The sequence below is a fragment of the Archocentrus centrarchus genome, chromosome 7 (assembly GCF_007364275.1).
Source record: "Archocentrus centrarchus isolate MPI-CPG fArcCen1 chromosome 7, fArcCen1, whole genome shotgun sequence".
NCBI classification, from domain to species: Eukaryota; Metazoa; Chordata; class Actinopteri; order Cichliformes; family Cichlidae; genus Archocentrus; species Archocentrus centrarchus.
In genome coordinates, this window is record NC_044352.1 from 21060215 (window position 1) to 21083546 (window position 23332).

Here is a 23332-nt window from a genome sequence, read left to right on the forward strand (position 1 = left end):
ACATACATTTTGAATTATTTTAAGAAAATGCATTTGGGGACTGAGGAAGGTTTCATAATTTTGTTTTTATCTATATTATATTACTATCACTGATCGCCACGTGAGGTCGCTAAACTACCATTGTCGGAATCAACGTCCCATAATCCCATGCGGTTTTTGGCTTTAAACCGGAAGCGGAAGTTCCTGTTACTCCTAGTTTGAATGGCGTGTGTGTGAGTCTGTGTGCTTAGGTAGGTGAGTGAGTGAGTGAGTGAGTGAGTGAGTTTGTCTCTTTTAAAAACCTACACACTGATCTTATTTGATCCGGTCAGAAGTGGGCTCTGCTCTGACCGGACATGATAGGAAACTCGCTGGCGAGCCTTCGTGGCGATGTGCAGCCGGCAGAAACCTCCAGGGCCTCCACGCTCCGTGCCGTGGTTAGAGGTGATGAATTGATCAGATATACTAGCCCTGTGAGAGCTCGAGTTCATCTCAAGCTTCACGGTGGACAATGAGTAAAGAGGCGATTCTGATCTAACCACAGCAGGAGAAGCAGGAGGAACGGTGGAGGAAACGACTGCTGGTTGCTCGCCACATACCGCTCATTTTAACGTTTAACGTAAGGGCAGTCATGCGTTAACAACTAGGCTTACGGCTAGGACTGTTCATCCTAACTAAATTCCTCGGTCAAAAGTTTTTTTTTTTTTTTTTTTTTTTTTTTTTTTGTTCCTGGAAGTGACCGATTGAAAGGGAAAGCCTAGCGTATTTCAAGCTTGTCTTTAAGCATTGTTCAAAAATGCAATGCAACATCTATACCAAGGACAACAATTAAGATCAATCAATCAATTAAATGGCTACTTCTGAAGTTATGGTTTAGCTGTACTCTTCTGGTGTTGAGTGCAGCAGAACAAATATTCCAAAAGTGAATGCAAGCACCGGTTTTTGTGTTTGTCCCTGTGGAGACTTTAGTTGGAAAAATCTCATTAGAGACCTGAATTTTCAAATTGTTCCAGTTTGGCCACCATTTCTATCTTAGGAAACGGCTGCTGTACTACCAAATTTTAACCACTTGAGACATTTCAGAGGTTTTATTCTTGATTTCAAATGATTTTGATTGTAAGTCAAACATAATTTAAGTAACTTTACCTGCTGCCATAACAAGACAATTCTTGTATATATTCATGTTGTTTTTATAGCTACTCTATTTTTATTTTATTAAAACTACTTTTATCCCTTGCTGTTGGTTAATAGTCACAAGCAAAATTTCACTATCTTTCTACAATGATAATTTATCTCATCTTGTCTTGTCTTAAATGTGTTCAGAACTTCTTTATTTCAAGAACAGGATAATAGAGATGACAAATGTTACATGTTGTCTCAATGGTCTGATGACGTGCAGCTGCACAGTGCTGTGGGGGTTGAGGGATTACCTTGTTACCCCTTTGAGAGTTGCATACAACTAGGTTAAAAGATTTAAGTATTCATGTATTTGGTGTCTGAAGCTTTTACCCTTAGGTTAGCTCTCGGGCTGGGATGCTCGTCCAGTTCATGGGAACCTTTCAAAGACACTGGGTGAGAGGTACTCCCCAGACAGACCTAACAATTTACCATCACCCCAACTCGTATAATTAATCTGCCAAGTTAGTCGGCACTGAACTCCAAGTTGACTTTCACAGCAATCACCATGGCCTGCTAATCCTCTAAGAAGATTAGCAGGCGCTATTCTTCAATTTTTACATCCAGGTCTTCTACCCTCTTCTCATTTATTCCATGGTAAATGACTAATTTCTAAAACTTTTTTTACTCTCACCCAACACTCAGAGCACTTTTTACACTGCAAGTTCCATCTGCAGACATATTTTTTAACTCTCATGTGCACATGCAAACCGAGATGGATACATCAGAGGCTGCGTGGGGTTCAGTCTTTTGCCTAAGGACACTTCAGTGATTTCAAACTTCTAAAGTTGTCTTCTACATGGTAGAATGTGTATGATTTGACACTAATCTATCAAATCCATTCTCTCTGGACCAATAAGGCAATTCCCTCTGCCCTCTACTCAGCCCTCACCCACCTGGACACACACACAAATTTATAGACAGATAATGTGGGACAGATGATAAACATGTACAATAGTCTATTATTACCTTTTAGTTTACTGATACTGTGCAGAGTAATCCCTCAACATTTAAAGCTCCCCAGAGAGTATCTGATGCAGAACTAACTTCATTAGAAAACTTTCTTATTCTAACACTAACACAACATGTAGCACCTGCAGGTGCCAAAATTGTGATTTTGACGCCTGCATTTTGTATTCTGCTTTCATTTGTTATTAAATGTATATTAAACCTTTAGACACCTGCTGTTTTTATTATTTTATGGGCAAAAGTAACATCTCGCGATACTGAACGTTAGTTTGGACCATGTCGTCGCCTTTGTGTATACACGTGACCCCTTTTGTCCAACCAGCTGTTAGCAGCAGCTCAGCAAAGCGCGCGAGGGCGAACCAGCAGTGTGTGTGAACGTGCCCGCGGTTGTCTCGGGTCCCTTCTGGGGTCACCATGGCCGAATCCAGCAAACGGCAGAGACTCAGTCACGTCAACAGCAGCATGCAAACTTCAAGTAAACGCATAGAGAACATGTTCGCGGACAGTCAGGCCGAAGGAGCCGGCGGAGAGGGTCGGTTTGTGGAAGGAGCCATACTTCGGATCACTATGAAGAACTTCCTGTAAGTTGCTGCTCCTCAGTTGTCAGTGGTCAACGTGTATTACTCGAAACTGCCGGAGGATTCCAAAGGAAGCGCGATTTACCTGCAGATAGTTACAGACAGAGAACCAAGATAGCGTTTATGCTAATATCTTTCCACTGGTTTGCGCTTAATAATTCCCTGACCTCTGTAAACACGAGCAGGTCGCGGACTGACCGAGTGAAGCTGCTACAACCCAATTAAGTGGTCCAGCGACTACACAGCAGAGACTGTAGATATAATACATTTATACGTTTGTCAAAGAAAGTCAAAATCAGTTATTTTTAAGGAGCTTTCCAATCAAACGGTCACATTCAGGTTGGGTGTTGAAATGGACACGATATCTTAAAGGAGAGGGATGAGGATTATCACCACCTCTAGCTGAAAAGCCAAGTACCAAATCCGGTGTTGTGCCAAAAAAGTGATTTTCGGTGTTTCTGTGTCCTCTCTATGTGTCATACACTTGTTTATATTGATAAATAGAATGTAGTCAATATGATTTATGCAGGGGTTATATATAAAATAAAGAAATGACCTGTTTTGCAAGTATCTTTATGACTTGGCGTTATTGTATCCACATTGATCAATCCAGTCCTTTTTGTAATATTTGTTGTAATTTATGCTGCCCTCTTGGACAGATCTCTCTTAAAAAAGACATTTAATGTCAACCATATACCTTCAAGCTCATAAATTCTTTTCAGAACTTCAAACTCCTGGCAGTGGAGTTTTTGCACACCTGAGTCACATGCATCCTCTTTTTCTAGTCTGTTTCTAAACCATTTTTACACTCAGAGATCATAAGTTGACATTGATAATCTGTTCCATACTGAAAAGTGATCACGAATCAATGGTGCTGGTATAAATTATAATCTCATTGCTATCCATCCTTTGTTTTGAAAATTACGGCAGGCTAAACAGCTATACAGACTATGCTGCACTTACTAACTAGGTAATCTATATTAAGTATTTGAATTACTGTCACCAGCTTCCAAAATGACAGTAACTTTGCAAGGATTAGATTGGCTCTAACTTGGTATTTCTCTATGAGTCTGTTTGTCACAAAGCTTTAATCAGTATGACCAGATGAACAGGTGCCATATGTTTGAAGTTTTAGTGTTTCTTGAGACAGCCTAAACAAACAGCCATATATTAAATATGACATTTAAAGTGTGAGATGTCAGTCTTGGCCTTTAAAGATTATTACATTTATTTGTATTGTTTGTGTAGATTGCCATTATTTGAAACAAGATGACCCATCTTTGCTTTAAAACACTGCAGGAAACCTTTAAATATCTACGTTGTACTCACAGGACTTACGACTACTCTGTGGTGTATCCTGGACCTAATCTGAACATGATTGTCGGGGCCAATGGAACTGGCAAGTCCAGCATTGTGTGTGCCATCTGTCTGTGTTTGGCTGGCAAGACTGCTGTGCTTGGCAGAGGTGACAAGGTAAACAGCAGAGCAATACAGTCACTGGTTGATGCACTCTAAACTTAATCGGGCTTTGTTTTCTTTCCAAAAGACCAGCGATTAAACTGGCGTAACGTTAGCAGATTGGTCAGCGTGAAGTTGCCGATAAGCATACTTCAATGCAAATCTTTCATTGTCCTCCTGCATTGCATGTACTGTTATTTCTCATCATCCTGCCCCTTTAACAGTCAAAATATAGTACTTTGAATTGAGCTCTCACACAAGAAGATAATTTTTTTTTATTATTGAAAAGTCTTTTTTTTTTTTTTGATAGGTTGGGCTCTACGTCAAGCGTGGGTGCAAAAAAGGCCACATTGAGATTGAACTGTAAGTTAGGTGAAATACATTGCACACACTGCATTACTCTACTGATCCATTAGGGTTACATGTTTTCAGAAATTCCTGATGAATCTGTTCAAACAAGAAGAATGAATCCTGGATCCTCATCATTTCAAAGCTAATGAATTTTTTCAGGCAAACATTATATCACCTGCATTATTATGTTCAGTATAATTATATGATCATAAGCTCTACCTCTTTTGTTTTGTTTTTTGTTTTTTTTGTTATTGAAGGAAAAAAAAAGGTGGTAATTTAGTGATTTTTAGAGAGATCCACGCAGAGAACAACCAGTCTCTGTGGATGCTGAATGATAGACAGTGCACCCAGAAAATGGTGGAAGAGGAAGTCAAAACTCTGCACATCCAAGTTAGCAACCTCTGTCAGTTTCTACCTCAGGTATGTTTGTGTCACCGCAACTTAAAGCTGAAGAGATGCTAAAATGTACTGTGTAGTTTATCACTGTTTTAGTGGCTGTGCTTTTTTCCATACAGGAAAAAGTTGGTGAGTTTGCCAAGATGTCCAAAATTGAGTTGCTGGAGGCGACTGAGAAGTCAGTGGGACCACCAGAGATGTACGAGTACCACTGCGAGCTCAAAAACTTCCGCAACAAAGAACGAGAACTGGAGGTAAGCTTAAAGCTAACACTGGAAAGTTTGATGTGGGAGAAATGAAAATGTCTAAAAGAGGAAAAACTACAACAAAATGAAATCCTGTTAATTATTTAAATTGTCTTCATGTTAAAGAGATGTAAAGGCAGCGTGGCTGGCTGTTTGTTTCTCTGTAGAATGTTGTGAAGGAGAAAGCAAGCTTCCTGGAGAAAGCCAAGCAGAGAAATGAGAGGAACAAACATGATGTGAATCGTTACTATGAAAAAAAGAGGCATCTGGATGTAATTGAGTTGCTTGAGAAGAAGAAACCGTGGGTGGTGAGTGGTTGAGAATCAGTAAGAGAAATAAGCGCAGCGCACAAAGCAAGAGAGAAACCAAACTAATTGTGTAAGCTCTTTGATTCCTTGTGATACTAGGAGTACGAGACGACACGAAAGGAGCTTGAGGGTGTGAAGAAGGAGCGTGACGAGGCCAAAAAGCAGCTTTCAGGCCTGAAGCAGGTTCAGTCGCCCATGCTGAAGAAGATCCAGCAGATTGACGAGCAGCTGAAGCCCGCTGAGGCGCAGATAAAGGCTAAGGTGACAACTCAAATGCTAATACTCACAGTGTCACAGCTGGGGCTTTAAGGAGGTGTGGGCAGTGATGTTTTCTTTGTAGATTGAGAAACACAGATAACAGTAAAATAAGTACATAATACAGTTTCAGTTCACATCAAAAAATTATTGTAAGCCTTTTAGATCTTAGGGTTAACGTCTCAAGACAGAGGAAGCTGCAGAGTTTTATCAATACAATGAATACTAGAATGTCTGTATTTGTGTTAATACTATGAAGATGGTTTAAATGGGGTTGATATTTTTCAGACTGTTGCCATCAAAGAAGCCTCCCTGAAGTGCAAACAGAAGCAAGATCAGCTGGATCGAAAAAACAAAGAGGTGAGGCTGTGTTTTTTTTTTTCCCTTCCTTATCTTCTGCTTACATTCCCTGTTTTCCATCTGGTACAGAGAAAATTAATGATACACTTTTTTTTTGTTGTTTTTTTTTAAATATTGTCCTTCATCGCAGCATAAAGCAGACTTTTTGTAATAGATGACTGCTCTCTCCACTCCTCTGCAGATTGACGATATTAAACAAACATTCAGACTTAAGCAAATGGAGGAGGAAGACCACCAGAAGCGAATCAGCAACACCAGAAGAACCATCGAAGACCTCAAGGAAGAGCTCGCCAAAGTTGGCGACCAGCCGGATGTAACCCCGCAGATCAATGCTGTCAATGCTGATCTGAGGCGCAGCCAGGAGGAGAGAGCCAAGATCGAAGGGGAGAAGGCTGACCTGCGCAGGGAGAAGGACAACCTTAGTGCTGAGTCCAAAAGTAAGTTTCTCACAAACAGTTTGCGTAAACAAAGATGTCATTTTTAAGCACATTTTGCTGTGCAAAAGTACCCAATATGCAACACATCTGAGACAATGTGTTTCGTGTACGTTGTGTTTATTTTTATTACCAGTGTTGGTGAAGAAGCTCAACGACATGAACAACATGATGAACGCCAAAGAGGAGAAGCTGCGAGGACGCCACAGGGACACGCACACTGCTCTCCAGTGGCTCAGGCAGAACAAGAAACTCTTTCATGGAAATGTCCACGAGCCCATGATGCTGGTGGTGAGTTTGCGGGACTTACTACACCTCTCTGTGGCATTTACAAGATATGCAGATGTTTCATAAATGGTTCAAATATAAGTGTAGTCATGTGTTTCTAACAATGCCAAATTATGTAAGTGGAAGCTGATGTATAACAGAAAATTACAAACTAGTGAGACACATCAGTTTCTTCAATAGTTACTTCCTCCAAACCAGCAACATGTTTGTTAGATCCCATTCCTACTAGACTGTTCAAAGAAGTCTTTCCAATTATTGATGCTTCAATCTTAAAAATGATCAATCAGTCTTTATTAGTTGGCTATGTACCACAGACCTTCAAGGTGGCTATAATTAAACCTCTACTTAAAAAGCCATCACTTGACCCAGCTGTCTTAGCTAATTATAGGCCAATCTCCAACCTTCCTTTTCTCTCAAAGATTCTTGAAAGAGTAGTTGTAAAACAGCTAACTGATCATCTGCAGAGGAACGGTTTATTTGAAGAGTTTCAGTCAGGTTTCAGAATTCATCACAGTACAGAAACAGCATTAGTGAAGGTTACCAATGATCTTCTTACAGCCTCTGACAGTGGACTCATCTCTGTTCTTGTCCTGTTGGACCTCAGTGCAGCTTTTGATACTGTTGACCATAACATTTTATTACAGAGATTAGAGCTTGCTATAGGTATTAAAGGTACTGCGCTGCAGTGGTTTGAATCATATTTATCTCATAGACTCCAATTTGTTCATGTAAATGGGGAGTCTTCTTCACACACTAAGGTTAATTATGGAGTTCCACAGGATTCTGTGCTAGGACCAATTTTATTTACGTTATACATGCTTCCCTTAGGCAGTATTATTAGAAAGCACTGCATCAATTTTCATTGTTATGCAGATGATACTCAGCTTTACCTATCAATGAAGCCAGATGACACACATCAATTAGTCAAACTGCAGGAATGTCTTAAAGACATTAAGGCCTGGATGACCTCTAATTTCCTGCTTCTAAATTCAGATAAAACTGAAATTCTTGTTCTCGGCCCCACAAATCTTAGAAACATGGTGTCTAACCAGATACTTACTCTGGATGGCATTACTTTGGCCTCCAGTAACACTGTGAGAAATCTTGGAGTCATTTTTGACCAGGATATGTCCTTCAATGCACATATTAAACAAATATGCAGGACCGCTTTTTTGCATTTGCGCAATATTTCTAAAATTAGAAACATCCTTTCTCAGAGTGATGCTGAAAAGCTAATTCATGCATTTATTACTTCTAGGCTGGACTATTGTAATTCATTATTATCAGACTGTCCTAAAAGCTCCCTGAAAAGCCTTCAGCTGATCCAAAATGCTGCAGCTAGAGTACTGACAGGGACTAGAAAGAGAGAGCATATTTCTCCCATATTGGCTTCTCTTCATTGGCTCCCTGTTAAATCTAGAATAGAATTTAAAATTCTTCTCCTCACATACAAGGTCTTGAATAATCAGGCCCCATCTTATCTCAAAGACCTCATAGTACCATATCACCCCAACAGAGCACTTCGCTCTCAGACTGCTGGCTTACTTGTGGTTCCTCGGATACTTAAGAGTAGAATGGGAGGCAGAGCCTTCAGCTTTCAGGCGCCTCTTCTGTGGAACCAGCTTCCAGCTTGGATTCAGGAGACAGACTCCCTCTCTATTTTTAAGATTAGGCTTAAAACTTTCCTTTATGATAAAGCTTATAGTTAGGGCTGGTTTAGGTGACCCTGAACCATCCCTTAGTTATGCTGCTATAGGCCTAGTCTGCTGGGGGGTTCACATAATGCTGTTTCTCATTCACCTTATTTACTTTGTTTATACTCCACTCTGCATTTAATCATTAATTGATATTAATCTCTGGCTCTGTTCCACAGCATGTCTTTCTCTCCCCTCAGCCCAACCGGTCGCGGCAGATGACTGCCCCTCCCTGAGCCAGGTGGAGGTTTCTTCCTGTTAAAAGGGAGTTTTTCCTTTCCACTGTCGCCAAGTGCTTGCTCATAGGGGGTCGTTTTGACTGTTGGGTTTTCTCTGTATTATTGTAGGGTCTTTACCCACAATACAAAGCGCCTTGAGGCGACAGTTTGTTGTGATTTGGCGCTATATAAATAAAATTGAATTGAATTGAATTGAATTTCAGAGTCAGCAAACTAATATCTGAAAACACTTAAATCCCACATCGCAGTGTTTTGTTTGGATCAGTCAAATATGTGGATTCCTTTTTTCTCATGTTTTCAGGTAAATTGCTGCTGCCTATGTACCCATTTTCTGGCATTTGATAACTCTCTTATTAACTACTACTTAAATACTGCTTATAAATGCTAAACCAGGAGCTTAGAAAGTATTACCACAGGTGGGCAATATAGCCTCAGAATTATATCATGATATTTAAAGGATGATATAGAAAAATAAATGATCAGTGATTGCAGCTTGTATTTAAGATTAAGATTAAGATTAAGATAGTGTTTATTTGTCACATGCACAGTTATACACAGTACAATGCACAGTGAAATGTATTTTGTACCTGCAACCATATATACACACACATATAAATAAGAATAATAAAAAAAAAAAAAAAAGTAATTCACACTATACACTATACTCTATATACTATACACTATACACACTTTTATAAATTATAATATTTACATTGTGCAATAATGGTCCAGTTAGGGCTCAGAGTTGAGCAGACGGATGGCTTGTGGGTAAAAACTCTTCTTCAACCTTTCAGTCTTAGTCCTCAGGCAGCGGTAACGCCGGCCTGATGGGAGCAGGGAGAAGAGAGAGTGTCCGGGGTGGCTGGGCTGTTTTAGGATCTTCATGGCCCTCAGCCTGCATTGCTTGGTGTAAATGTCCTGCAGGTTGGGGGGGGTGGTTCTGATGGTCCGTTCAGCTGAACGAACCACCCTTTTTAGGGCCATGAAGTCCTGCTTGGTGCAGTTTCCCATCCAGGTGGTGATGCTCCCACGCATGATGCTCTCGATGGTGCAGGTGTAAAAGTTCCTGAGCACCTTGAGTGGGAGCTTGAAGTCTCTCAGCCGCCTGAGGAGGTAGAGACGCTGTCTGGCCTTCTTCACAGTGATGTTTATGTGATGAGTCCAGGACAGGTCCTGTGAGATGGTCACTCCCAGGTATTTGAAAGTGTCTACTCTTTCCACCTCAGCACCACTGATGACAAGTGGATGGTAGTCCCTCTGCTGCTTCCTGCTGAAGTCCACGATCAGTTCCTTCGTTTTGCTGACGTTGAGCAGGAGGTGGTTCTCCTGGCACCAGTTCTCCAGGCGGGAGACCTCTCTCCTGTAGGCTGTCTCCTCATTGTGAGAGATTAGTCCCACAACAGCAGTGTCGTCAGCAAACTTGATGATGACGTTGGACTCTGACGTGGCCTCGCAGTCATGGGTGTACAGTGAGTACAGCAGAGGGCTGAGCACACAGCCTTGGGGGGATCCAGTGTTGAGGGTGAGGGAGGATGAGGTGAGGTGACCCACTCGTACCACCTGTGGTCTGCTGGTCAGGAAGCTGTGAACCCACCTGCACAGGGATGGGCCCAGGCCCAGGTCCAGCAGCTTAGAGACCAGCCTGGAGGGAACTATGGTGTTGAATGCTGAGCTGTAATCTACAAACAGCACTCTCACATAGTTCCCCTTACCAGTGGCTCTGTGTGAAAGGGTCTTGTGGAGGAGGAAGGATATGGCGTCATCTGTGGATCTGTCTGGCCGGTATGCAAACTGTAGTGGGTCGAGGGTGGTGGGCAGTGAGGAGGTGATGAATGTCTTGATGAGTCTCTCAAAACACTTCATCACCACAGAGGTGAGTGCTATGGGCCTGAAGTCATTGGGGCTGCTGGGGTGTGGTTTCTTTGGGACAGGGACTATGATGGACTTTTTAAAGCAGGTGGGAATCACACACAGTTTCAGTGAGAGGTTGAATATCAGTGTAAACACAGGTGCCAGCTGGTCAGCGCAGGTCTTAAGGACACGTCCACTAATACCGTCTGGTCCAGCCGCTTTCCTGGTGTTTACACGTCTAAACGCCCTCCTCACGTCGCGCTCCGTCACAGTGAGTGTCTCCGCCCCTCCGGCCGGGAGCGCAGCGGGCTGTCGGCTTCCCGACTCAAAGCGCGCAAAGAAGATGTTGAGTTCATCAGCCAGAGAAGCGTCAGCACTCACCGGGTGTGTGTGTGGTGCTTTGTAGTCCGTGATGGTGCGTAGTCCCTGCCACAGTCCCCTGGAGTCAGACTGTTGTAGTTGCTGTTCCAGTCTGCGACCGTAGCGATGTTTTGCCTCTTTCACCGCTCTGCGGACGTTGTATGATGCAATCTTGTAGTCCTCCATGTTCCCAGAGGCGAGGCCGGAGTTGTAGGCAACGGTGCGGGACCTCAGGGCGTCGCGGACAGATTTATCCACCCACGGCTTCTGGTTGGGAAAAGTCCTGATGGTCCTCCTAAGTGAAGTGTCATCAACAACTTTCCCAATAAATCCCACAACAGTTTTCGCAAACTCCTCGATGTCTCCGCCCGCGCTGCTGCGAAACATGTCCCAGTCGGTTGAATCCAACGCACCCTGCAGAGCGGCCTCTGTTTGATCAGACCACCGTGTCACTTCTCTCACAGCAGGGGGTTCCTGCCTGAGCCGTTGTTTGTATTTCGGCATGAGAAGGACAGCGGTGTGGTCAGACTTCCCAAAAGGCGGAAGAGGCTTTGCTTTGTAGCCATCTTTGAATGGAGAGTAGCAGTGGTCTAGGGTCCTCTCTCCTCTGGTGGGGCAGTCGATGTGTTGAATCAATTCCGGTATCAGCTTTTTCAAGTTTGCACTGTTAAAGTCCCTGGCTACGATGAGAGCCGCATCACGCTGGTTAGCCTGATAGGTGGAAATCGCCTCATGTAGCTCGGATAGTGCAGTGTTTGTGTCCGCCTGAGGTGGAATATAGACGGCACTGAAGATGACCGAAGTGAACTCGCGGGGCAGGTAGTGGGGACGGCATTTCAGGGTTAGGAGCTCCAGGTTAGGTGAACATGATTGTTTCAGAGGGACAACATTCCTACTGTCACACCAGTTGTTATTAATCATTAGGCACACACCTCCTCCTCTTGATTTTCCAGACTCACTCGTTCTGTCCGTGCGATGAACACTGAAGAACTCCGACGGCTGTACGGCGTGGTCCGGTATGAGGGGGTCAGCCATGTCTCCGTGAGACAGATGATGTTGCAGTCCCTTATGTCCCTCTGAAACTGTATCCTGGCCCTGAGTTCGTCCAGCTTGTTATCCAGTGACTGGACATTAGCCAACAGGATGCTCGGCAGTGGCGTTTGGTGCGCTCTGCGCCTCAGCCTCTCTCTTACGCCGGCTCTTTTACCTCGGGGCCTTGTCCGTGACCTGGGTGCTCCGCGCCGTCCTTTGTTTGAGCTGGCCCACTGGAAACGCAGTATCTCCTGGGGCCAAGTCGGGTCGGGAGAAAAAGGTGTCAGAATACAGCCAGATTGCTGTATTCTGATATTAAAAAGAGTCTGTCTGTCATACGTGATATGACTCAGAGCAGGCGGAATTATAAAGTCCAGAATTAGAGCTAAACCTAATATATACAAACAAAGCGTAGGAGCAGGTACGACGGCTGCTGACCTCACCGGCGCCATCTTGATGTATTTGCAGCATTTATTAGTGCAAACAAAATGAAGGACATTTTCCATCTTTCTTTTCTAGTGAGCTGCAGTCATTGATGACAGACTAGCAAAAGTAGCCTAGGTAGTGGTTTTCCTGAATTTCTTTTAACTTGATTTACAGTTTTTCAGTAACAAACAAAACAATAAAATGTTCCCCACACTCACCCCCTGAGATTACAGCTACAAGAGACAAAGGAAAAAGAGAAACACATTTGATCCATCCTCTTCCGCTTATCCTGTTTTGGGTCGCGGAGGGGCTGGAGTCTATCCCAGCTGACATAGGGTGAGAGGCAGGGTACACCCTGTACAGGTCGCCAGCCTGTCGCAGGGTCAACACAGAGAGACAGACAACCATTTACACCTATGGGCAATTTAGAGTGACCAATTAACCTAACCCCAGTAAGTGCATGTCTTTGGACTATGGGAGGAAACCCACGCAGACACGGGGAGAGAACATGCAAACTCCACACAGAAGGGCCTGGGCCAACCCAGATCTTCTAGATGTTGTTCTAGCTGTGAGGCAGCAGTGCTAACCACCACACCACCGTGCATTTGATATAATACACTATATTGCCAAAAGTATTCACTCACCCTTGCAAATCATTGGATTCAGGTGTTCCAATCACTTCCATGGCCACAGGTGTATAAATCCAAGCACCTAGGCATGCAGACTGCTTCTACAAATGTTTGTGAAGAAATGGGTCGCTCTCAGGAGCTCAGTGAATTCCAGTGTAGTACCATGACAGGATGCCACCTGTGCGACAAAAGTCCAGTTGTGAAATTTCCTCACTACTAAATATTCCACAGTCAGCTGTTAGTGGTATTATAACAAATTGGAAGTGATTGGGAATGACAGCAACTCAGCCATGAAGTGGTAGGCTGGGTAAAATCATAGAGCAGGGTAAGCGGATGCTGAGGCGCATAGTGCGCAGAGGTTACAGCTTTCTGCAGTCAATCACTACAGACCTCCAAACTTCATGTGGCCTTCAAAGCATCGGATGCAGTGGTGTAAAGCACAACACCACTGGACTCTGGAGTGATGAATCACGCTTCTCCATCTGGCAATCCAATGGATGAGTCTGGATTTGGCGGTTGCCAGGAGAACAGTACTTGTCTGACTGCATTGTGCCACGTGTAATGTTTGGTGGAGGGGGGATTATAGTGTGGGGTTGTTTTTCAGGAGTTGGGCTCAGACCCTTAGTTCCAGTGAAAGGAACTCTTGATGCTTCAGCATACCAAGACATTATGGACAATTTCATGCTCCCAACTTTGTGGGAACAGTTTGGGGATGGCCACTTCCTGTTCCAGCATGACTGTGCACCAGTGCACAAAGCAATGTCCATAAAGACATGGATAAGCGAGTTTGGTGTGGAAGAACGTGACTGGCCTGCACAGAGTTCTGACCTCAACCCTATAGAATATTTTTGGGATAAATTAGAGCAGAGACTGTGAGCCAGGCCTTGTCGTCCAACATCAAGTGTCTGATCTCACAAATGCACTTCTGAAAGAATGGTCAAAAATTCCCATAAACACACTCCTAAACCTTGTGGAAAGCCTTCCCAGAAGAGTTGAAGGTGTTACAGCTGCAAAGGGTGGGTCGACATCATATTAAACCCTATGGATTAAGAATGAAATGTCAATCAAGTTCATATACACGAGAAGGTAGACGAGTGAATACTTTTGACACTATAGTGGACATTGAGGTGGATATTAATAAGATAAACACAGTGCACATGAATGACGGGGGGTGATCTTTCTTCGTGACTCACCATCAGTTTGAGTATACTACAAGTTTCCTGTTTTTAACAAATTCGGTGAAAGGCAACCAGGTCGCTCTGAATTTTTCTAGAGAGTAGGCTTTACTATAAGCTCTAACTGCAGCTTTTTCTAACTGCAGCATCAAAAGTATTTCTCTAATCCAGATAATAAAAGATGGAACCTTGTCTCATTTCCACTGCAAGAGAATAAGTCTTTGGGCCCTTAAAGTACCAAAAGTGATTTCCTTTGTTTGTGTTGCAAAAGGCATGACCTCTAAGGGAGGTATGGAGGTGGTGCTACAGTTTTTCTGTGCAAGAATAACAGAGCCTTGAAAATGCTTTTTCAGTAATAAAATTGAAAAAAAAATTTCCTACTTGGGATATTTGATTTTGAGTTGAACTTTTTAACCAGTTTCTCAAAGCCCTCATTTCCATCCACCATTTTGCTCTTCCTATAATATGGAGTGTAACTAGCAAATGTTCTGGCAAGTCATTTATTTAGGTTTGGTATCTCCTCCTTGCCTGCCTAGTTCTACTTAACAACATGGTTTTGCCTGAAGTGTTGAAACAAGTTTGTTGTTTCCATCTTTAGCGGGAACAGTTTTCCTGGTATTGTGCTTTGTTGGATATTGTTGAAGTAGCTCCTTTTTTAGCTGCTGAATCATTAGAGACGGGCTTCAGAGTGTGACAAGCTCAATCTCAGACTTGCTTGGGTTTGATATGACATTTTTATATCACTTAAAAATTTATAAATTTATAAATTTGCAGATGATAATGATATATGACACAACCCTAGTAAGCACATTCCACGTCGCAGGATGACTGAATAAAAGTTCCTGTCTCAGGGTTTGGATTGGTTTACTCTTCTTAATTCTGTCTTTATTGCACAGATCAATGTGAAGGATCATCACTTTGCTAAGTATGTGGAGAACCACATCTCATTCCACGACCTGCGCGCCTTCGTCTTCCAGAGGAAAGACGACATGGAGAAGTTTATGATTGAGGTCAGAGTCCCGCACGCTGTAGTTGTCAGCTGATTGGAGGATAATATTTTGTCTGATTGGAAATTTTAGTGAAGCTGCAGATGAATTTGATCTGTCTTGACCCTCAGGTCCGTGACAAGATGAACTTGAAGGTGAACTCTATCTGCGCTCCAGAAGAATCATGTTCCAAGCGGCCACCATCCCGAAATATTGAGTCCCTGAGGTGAGAGAAAATTAATTTTGCTTGATTTTTTTTTTTTTTCAAAATCGATACAGCATTGTTGTTGTTTTTTTATACTGATGACTTTGTGCAGTTGCTGTCTTGTTTTTCATTTATTTGTACTTTCTTCTGACTGACTTTCAGACGTTTTGGGTTCTTCACCTATCTCCGTGAGATGTTTGATGCCCCCGATGAGGTCATGAGTTACCTCTGTCACCAGTACAGGGTGCACGACGTGCCGGTGGGCAATGAGCGAACCAAATCCATGATTAAAACGGTACGCTTGTCTTCTCACATTATTCAAAACAACAGATGAAGAGAGGTGACTATTATTCAAAATGTAACCTCTACTCTTGGTGAGGTTTGCGGAATGACACAGTTTGGAAAAATGAGGAGAGGTGTATTCAGAGGTGTCAGTAATTTGCATTTTTCTTTAAAAATAGCTTCTGAACGTAAACTAATAAAGCACTGCATTGTTCTCAAGCTGTCATATGTCTGTCATATGTAAACCTGTTGGGAGTCTGTAGCTGTTAACTTTGTTTTTATTTATTATTTTTGTAGTAGAAAGATTTTCACGCTGACCTTGATCTGTCTGTCCATTTTTTTTTTCTTCAGGTGATTGAGGAGCCCTACCTCAAAGTGTTATACACGACAGAGGAGAGGTACACTGTAAAAAGGTCCTTCTACTCCAACAAGATAAGCACCAGCAACTCTGCAGTGCATGCTTCCCAGTACCTCACCATCACTGTGGATGCTGAACAGAAACGTCAGCTAGAGCAGCAGATGAAGGTGAGAAACAGCCATGTGAACAATGTTGGAATAACAGCAGTACCTCAAGACATTTCAGTTGTTAATAAAGTTGTTAATAAATATGCAACATTCTCTGCTCTGAGACACTGGAGGGGCGTGGACGTTAAAGGGGGCTGATTGCTGGAATGTTAAGCATTTTGTCTCTTTAAAGCAGGGACCAGTGCTAGGCAGGCAAAATGAGCTGAGTTCATTTTAAGGGGGAAATCGCCAAAAACCCTTCATGCAAAACTGATAAAAAAAAAAAAAAGAGTTTTGTGTTTAACTGCACATTTTAGTAAAACTTAGTTGACATAGTTTTCATTTGTTTTCTGCAAACTTTTTTTTTTTAAAAAACATGGGCTTCATTCTTCACTGTGACCAGGACTGTGATTTAAAGCAACGAGACACCGATGAACGGATGAAGGCCTTGCAGAAGGAAGCTGCCGCGCTGGAGCACCGTGACAATGAACTGTTGGCAGAGAAGAAACACCTCTCTGAACTAAAGGGGAAAAAAAGACAACTGGAGCAGAAAATCAGCACTAAACAGGACAGGTAAGCTTGCTTTAAGAAGACAAAATGCTTAACATTCACAGTACATTTTCTTCTGTACTATGTTATATATTTGAATATGTCTTAAATGATCTCTTTAAAGAGGCATTAGATTTGTAATTAGATTTGAAGTACTAATCTCTCTCTTCCCCTGTGTTTAGCCTGAAGCAGATGGAGCAGAATATTATTGACCTGAAAAAGATTGAACTGGAGACTAAAGAGAAAATTGCTGCTGTAAATTCCCAGAAAGTGGCCATAGTGACTGCATTCATGGCCCAAATGAAGGTAAGCTTGTAACCTCGAATGGAACTGCACTGCATGTGTTAGCTGTGGTAGACATTAAAAATTTAGATATTGTTCAGTGGTTGCATTCTTTTAACTGGAGTGAGTGAATGAATTATCAACATTAACTGTTTGTACTTGTATCACCATAAATGAAAACTTCACTGATATAAATATGAAAATTTCTGCAAGGATTAGGTAGGGGTTTATGTCTCTGTCTCACAATGGTAAAGAATCCTGGATCCGGATGTAATCAATTGTTCCATGTTCCACCTCCAGCAGCACCAGACGTTTTCATCAGAATTTTCTGAGTTATCCTGCTAACAGTCCAATGCGACTGAAAACACAACCTCTCCACCTGTTGGGGGGTGAGGTTATTACCATCGCTGCGGGTACCTGCTCTGTATTTCATCTCAGCCTTTTAGCAGATATTAATTAAAACATTCATGGTTTGATAATTTGTCAGTGAGAAATTCTTAATTTGATTATACATTTTTAAATGCATAGCGCGCTCTCTCTCTCTCTTTTTTTTTTTTTGGTTGTCTTTACTTGTGTGCTTGATCTGCAGCTGAGAGCCAAGCTGACAATGGAGAAGGTGTATCTGGCTTTGGAGACAGTGTGTCTGATGGCAGAGAAGAACAAGCTGGAGAATGACTGCAGAGAAGGCGCCTCTGAGCTGAGGACTGTTGATGTAAGCATTTACATGTAGTCAAATCATCACTGAGGCAGGGCAGGATTGAGAGCTTGCTCTTCGCTGAGGATCAGGAGGTTTTGTATCACACATTTATGCTTACTTGTCATGTTTTATTACAGCAAAAATGCAGCCGACTGGAGCAGAGAAAGGTGCAGCTGACAGACCAATGCAAAGGCCTGTTGAAGAGAGCAAAGGCGATCTGTAGGATGCAACCTGACGAGTCATTGCCCGAAGACCTGCGTAATGTGAGTGTTTATTACAGTTTTATATAAGTGAAAGAGACCTCCACTTCGGTTCATTCTCTGTAAAATATTACCCTTGTAATATATTCTGCTCTCTGCTGCTAAGGTCCTTTGAGCCTAAAATTCAAATAAATGAATTCATAGCTCTTATTTTTTTTGCTAAACCAGGCTTTCAGCAAGCTCCCCGACACACTGGATGATGTTGATGCCAGGCTGAATGAGGAGCGGTCCAGAGCCGAGTGCTTCACTGGCCTAAGTGAAAATGTAAGGACACGTGAAAATCAGGTTTTCATTTATGCTACGGGACGTCTGTCTTCAGCATGCTCATAACTGTAATAATAAAGCAGGTTGTTAATGAGCATACTTTATGCTGCTCAGAATCATCTTGTAACTGGTCTGGAAACATTAAATAAAAATACAAATTTTTAATCAGTGGAATTAGAAATATCTGGGAAACCCCATGAGGTCATGAATTAATTGTGGTGGCACAAATGATTTCAGTGCTTGAGGAAATTAATAGAACTTAATACTGCCTTTTTGATCAAACTTTACAAGCCATGTCATTTTCATTCAGCAGTTTATTCCGTTAGTGTTGTTACTGTCTGTAAAAGTAAATATTGATCCCGAGAACTGTCTTGACTTTAAAGGTTGTCGAAGAGTACAACAGGAGAGAGCAGGAGATTAAACAAATGGAAAAAGAGCTGGAAGAAAAGAGCAGCGCCCTGAATGCCTACCGACAAAACATATCTGAGGTGAGTGATTGTATGTTTCACAGAAATTCATCGTTTGTTATGTGACTGAATGGCTGAGTGTGTAAAAATGTGTAAATTTGTGTGTCTGTGTGTGTTGCAGGCTAAAGAACGCTGGCTTAACCCTCTGAAACAGCTGGTTGAACAGATAAATGAAAAGTTCAGTGCTTTCTTTTGCTCCATGCAGTGTGCAGGAGAGGTCGATCTGCATTCAGAGAATGAGGTAAATGTAGACACGAGTCACAATGCTGAGCTGATGGTCGTTTTGGTATCCGTTTCCTTTTAATCACTGTGCCTGAGCACACGTTCATTTACAATTGAATTTTGTGTAGATGTGGTAATTGTTTAACACTGAGTGAAATATTCATATCCATAATGCCATACTATTAATGGGTACATCATGTCACACTGAAAATTCAAAGGGTTCTGTAATTACTTTCACATCACACTTCTTCATAATTCAGCATGAATTTAGTATAACTAAGACTATAAAGACTATAACTAAGACTTTAAAATAAAATCAGACAGGCTGCTGAAATTGTCCAGTTTATCAGATGAAGAACTATTAAAGAGATCTTATGAAGTTATACTCACATCTATAATTCAATAGATTTATTGATTATTAAACCTACGATAGGTTTTATGAGCCTTTCTGTGAATGGATAATATTTTTATGATCATCTTTATAACAAAAAATATAATACTTTGTCTGTCCGCTGCAGGAGGAGTACGATAAGTATGGGATCCGCATTCGGGTGAAGTTCCACGCCAGCACTCAGCTCCACGAGCTGACGCCTTACCACCAGAGCGGAGGAGAGCGCAGCGTCTCCACAATGCTTTACCTCATGGCCCTGCAGGAGCTCAACCGCTGTCCCTTCAGAGTGGTGGATGAGATCAATCAGGTAGTTCTTTCACACTCACAAACAAAACACACACAGTCTCAACAGTGCAGTTGAGCTGCAGGTACTGTAGTTAGTGGGGAAACGCAGGTATGAGTTTCTCTTTACTGTCCTGATTTGTTGGCAGATGTTTCTCTTTTCCTGCACATTTACGTGCAAACCACTTCACACAGACAGATTTGACCAGTTCACACAGACAGATTTGACCTGAGTTGATGTGGTGCTGCATTCAAGGAACTGACATTTTACCAGCTTCAACAAATAGAACTTGGAGCGTGCCAGCAATAGTAGTCATCAACTGTCTACATTAATGTGTCTGAATCCACCCGTTTCTTTATGTAGGGAATGGATCCTGTAAATGAGCGAAGAGTCTTTGACATTGTGGTCCGCACAGCCTGCAAAGAGACAACATCCCAGTACTTCTTCATAACACCAAAAGTAAGTGTTTTGTGCTCACACAGACTGCTATCCTCTTATTTGACATTCCCAGTGGTAGTAAGTGCCACTTTATGCTAAAGAGTCAGATACACTGTATGGACAAAAGTATTGGGCTGCATCTTTTAATCTTTAAATTCAGGCGTTTTCAGCCATGTTGCCACAGGTGTATAAAATCAAGCACGTAGCCATGCTACCTTTACAAACTTTTGTGAAAGAATGGGTCATTCTAAAGAGCTCGCTGTGTTCAAGTGTGGTACTGTGATAGGAACCACATCCATGAAGTGGCAGAACACTTAAAATTGCAGAGCGGTGTCGCTGAGTGCTGAGGCACATTTGTTTCAAAGTCACCAACACTGCTGACTCAATAACCGCAGCGTTCCAAACCTCCTCTGGCATTAACATCAGCACAAAAACTGCACCGGGAGCTTCGTGGAATGGGTTTCCATGGCCAGCAGCTTATGTAGGTGCAGTGTGTAGTTAGCCCACTACTGTTGTCTATATGTTGTATTCCCTCAGAAGTTGGTATCCCAGAAATTAGTTCTAAGGAAAAAAAACATGTATGTATATTATCATTAGCAATATTATCATTTAAAAATGATAATATTGCTCCCCAGCAGATAGCTGTGTAACTAAGTTTGATTTTTTTTTTTTTTTTTTCCTCTTTTGTTTATTGTGAAAGTGTGCATCTGCCGTTTTACACAAATACACGAAAGGCTCATGCTCTTTCTTTTCCTGAACTTCTTGCTGCTGCGTTTGCCTACAGCTGCTGCAGAATCTTACATATGCTGAGGAGATGACCATCCTTTGTGTCCATAACGGCCCTCACATGCTTTCCCCCAACCAATGGGACGAGAAGGCTTTCGTCCGGCGGTGTCTCGAAAGAAAAGCCAGGGCGTGAACCCACCGGGCCGACCTGATGTGCCGGGGCTCATTCAAACTCCAGTTCAAAAAGTACCAAATGTGAAGTTGGTATTAATAATTTAGATACAGAATTTGTGAGTTTTGTGCCTTAACATTCAGAATATGCCATTATTTTTTTTTTTTTTTAAATTGGAGTGGATGTTTATAAAACTGATTAAATGAAAATTATTGATGCATAATAAGCATCAACATGTTTCATCATTTGCACATTTTCTTATTTATGCAGCAGTATGTTGTGTCATATGTTATTTCTTAACTGCATGCTCATGTTTATGTATCTGAATAAAATGCTCTGCTGTTTCTCTTCTCCACGGGTTGTTAATGTTTACTTTGAAAAACATGAATAGAATAAAAAGCAGTGAAAGAGCTCCTTTATTTTCAGGGCTGAGGTCAGAGGTTGCTGTAGATGGTAGTTCTTGAAGCTTCATGCTGAGCTGAAGTTCTTGTGTTATGTGGAGCAGTCCCTGTTTGAAGAAGCCTGTGAAGCAAAGAAAAGTGCATTGTTTGTATTTGGACACCTGAATCCAGATAAAGGCAGATTCCTCTCAGGGTCAGAGGATTTGGGTTGGAGTTGCAGCATCAGAAGTATTCTGTTTCTCTGCTCTGATGATAAATTTGCGAACAATTTCACCAAACTTTACCTGTGTGTCACTTGATGCTGTGAATGGAGCGCCTCTGTTTGTCGACCCACACAATGATGTCATTTCCTCCTTCCTCCTCTAAGTTCGCCCCTTTGCTGTAATGTACATACAAATATATTAACATGGTTTTAACTACCTGAAGCATCACAACACATCACAAACACCCACCTGTGGTCCTCGGAGACGGTCTCCTTCTGGTCCAAAATGTGGTTCTTGCTCCAGAAGCAGTTCTTGTGGTGATCATAGATTGCGTTTAGCTGAAGGTCGAGACTGTCGTTTGGAGTCTGAGATTGAGAAAAGAGCATTCATTCAATCCTAGAGATACTTTTCTGCGGTTTCATAAGTGAATACTGACAACATACCTTCTTACAATGCGTAACAGTCCGCTGGGTGCTGGCCAAAGTGGCTGTGTCATGGAGGCGACTCCAGGGTTCCTCAGTTTGGGCGATGTGCGTTGGTTTATTGTATGTTTTTTTCTGCACAATACGAAAGAAGAACAAATTCTAATTTCCAAAAACATTATATGCATGTGTTGCAAATTTAAGACATATAACTTTTATTACCTAGGGTGATATCAGAATGAAATCTTACAAATGTAGACTGTATATAATGGTGTTATAATTCTTTTTTTGTTTAAGTTACCTTTTATAATTCACATAATGAGCCAACAAGAACTGAGCTCAACATGTCACACAAGCAAACTGTGCGAGGTAACACTGTTCACCTCAACATGTAATTGTTTTGCATATATTTTTTAATATTGCGTACCTAAGATTTAATTTACTTAATCAGTTACTTAAATACCAAGTGAAAGGATAAGGATCTGAAGATATGATTTGCTTTACCTTGCCTAACAGATAAGGTACCTCTGTTCTTAATTATTTATCACACTATTAAGCACTGATTATATATCATTTCAGCAGGGGAATACTGTATCAGGACTGTATCAGCCACACAGTGCCACCAAGTTCCCCAGTAAGACCGTGGCATTCACTTTTAAAATGATATTAACATTAAAGGTAACAGAGGGCCAAACAGCATTGACTCCACCATTATAAGATGACATGGGCCTCGGCCCTGCAATATTTGTTGTTTTCTTGTAATTAAGAAATAGAAAACAGTCCTTATCACATTTTATAGTCGTATAATTAAATGGTTGAAAAATGTATTATGCACACTAAAACAGTGTGTACTTACAATGTAAAAGCCAAAATTAAACCACTCCATAATACACTGTATTTATGATTTAAGATGGTGAAATACTGTTTGTTTTTCGGCTAAGCTCCCCAGAGGTTACTGCTTAAAATTACTTCAGTATAATTTCTTTCTTCCTTCCTGTAAAATACTTTGAAGTTATTCACCTGCTGCGGCCTGAAGCCGCTCAGAGTGAGGTCGTTTTCTACCCTCGGATGGGGAAAAGGATCCCGGTTAGACATATTTAAAACGGTAACACGAACTTCTACAAACAAAAGGCCATATGATTGTGTTTTTTCTCCCCTTGTGGCCTTTAAAGCGCTCTAGCTAATGCTACAAAGTTTACACCAGGTTTCTGAGCAACAGGGAACTTCCGGTTGAACCTTTCACAGGAAAAACAGTGATCAGTGAACATTTGTCACATGTTTGAATCTGTCTGTGGTTACAATATGTTTACAGACGTCAACCTAGTTACCTCACCCTGTGACCGCCGAGTAAAATATTGTTATCTCATTGTGGTGA

At 41.8% G+C, this 23332-nt stretch overlaps 2 protein-coding genes and 1 non-coding gene across 3 annotated transcripts; 2 read left to right on the forward strand and 1 right to left on the reverse strand.

Annotated features, from left to right (window-relative positions):
• The first annotated feature begins 151 nt into the window (after positions 1-151).
• Positions 152-517, forward strand: LOC115783848 (small Cajal body-specific RNA 2). Its single transcript, XR_004020257.1, has one exon.
• Positions 518-2538: 2021 nt separating this feature from the next.
• Positions 2539-21275, forward strand: smc5 (structural maintenance of chromosomes 5). Its single transcript, XM_030733732.1, has 24 exons — positions 2539-2705; positions 4034-4175; positions 4471-4523; positions 4769-4931; positions 5027-5161; positions 5320-5460; positions 5560-5721; positions 6004-6075; positions 6257-6512; positions 6646-6800; positions 15100-15213; positions 15321-15415; positions 15557-15689; positions 16028-16201; positions 16584-16753; positions 16912-17035; positions 17601-17723; positions 17846-17971; positions 18137-18232; positions 18616-18720; positions 18821-18940; positions 19440-19619; positions 19959-20054; positions 20818-21275. The coding sequence occupies exons 1-24, from the start codon at positions 2539-2541 to the stop codon at positions 20950-20952; spliced, it is 3237 nt and encodes a 1078-aa protein (XP_030589592.1). The 3' UTR covers positions 20953-21275.
• A 57-nt stretch (positions 21276-21332) lies between these two features.
• cfap276 (cilia and flagella associated protein 276) lies at positions 21333-23197 on the reverse strand. The gene is made up of 5 exons (XM_030734693.1): positions 22978-23197; positions 21979-22092; positions 21785-21900; positions 21617-21711; positions 21333-21453 (listed from the first exon to the last, which is right to left on the reverse strand). Exons 1-4 carry the CDS (start codon positions 23050-23052, stop codon positions 21624-21626), a joined length of 393 nt encoding a protein of 130 aa, XP_030590553.1. The 5' UTR covers positions 23053-23197; the 3' UTR covers positions 21333-21453; positions 21617-21623.
• Between the last annotated feature and the right edge of the window lie 135 nt (positions 23198-23332).

What these genes read in the sequence shown, in the direction of transcription:
- smc5 (XM_030733732.1), top strand. Translation starts at nt 2,539, where the DNA reads ATGGCCGAATCCAGCAAACGGCAGAGACTCAGTCACGTCAACAGCAGC. An exon ending in ACAAAGAACGAGAACTGGAG is followed by an intron (nt 5,162 to 5,319) that starts GTAAGCTTAAAG and finishes GTTTCTCTGTAG; the next exon opens with AATGTTGTGAAGGAGAAAGC. An exon ending in ATCAGCACTAAACAGGACAG is followed by an intron (nt 16,754 to 16,911) that starts GTAAGCTTGCTT and finishes CCCTGTGTTTAG; the next exon opens with CCTGAAGCAGATGGAGCAGA.
- cfap276 (XM_030734693.1), bottom strand. Translation starts at nt 23,052, where the DNA reads ATGTCTAACCGGGATCCTTTTCCCCATCCGAGGGTAGAAAACGACCTC. An exon ending in CTGTTACGCATTGTAAGAAG is followed by an intron (nt 21,901 to 21,978) that starts GTATGTTGTCAG and finishes TCTCAATCTCAG; the next exon opens with ACTCCAAACGACAGTCTCGA. An exon ending in ACCGTCTCCGAGGACCACAG is followed by an intron (nt 21,712 to 21,784) that starts GTGGGTGTTTGT and finishes TGTACATTACAG; the next exon opens with CAAAGGGGCGAACTTAGAGG.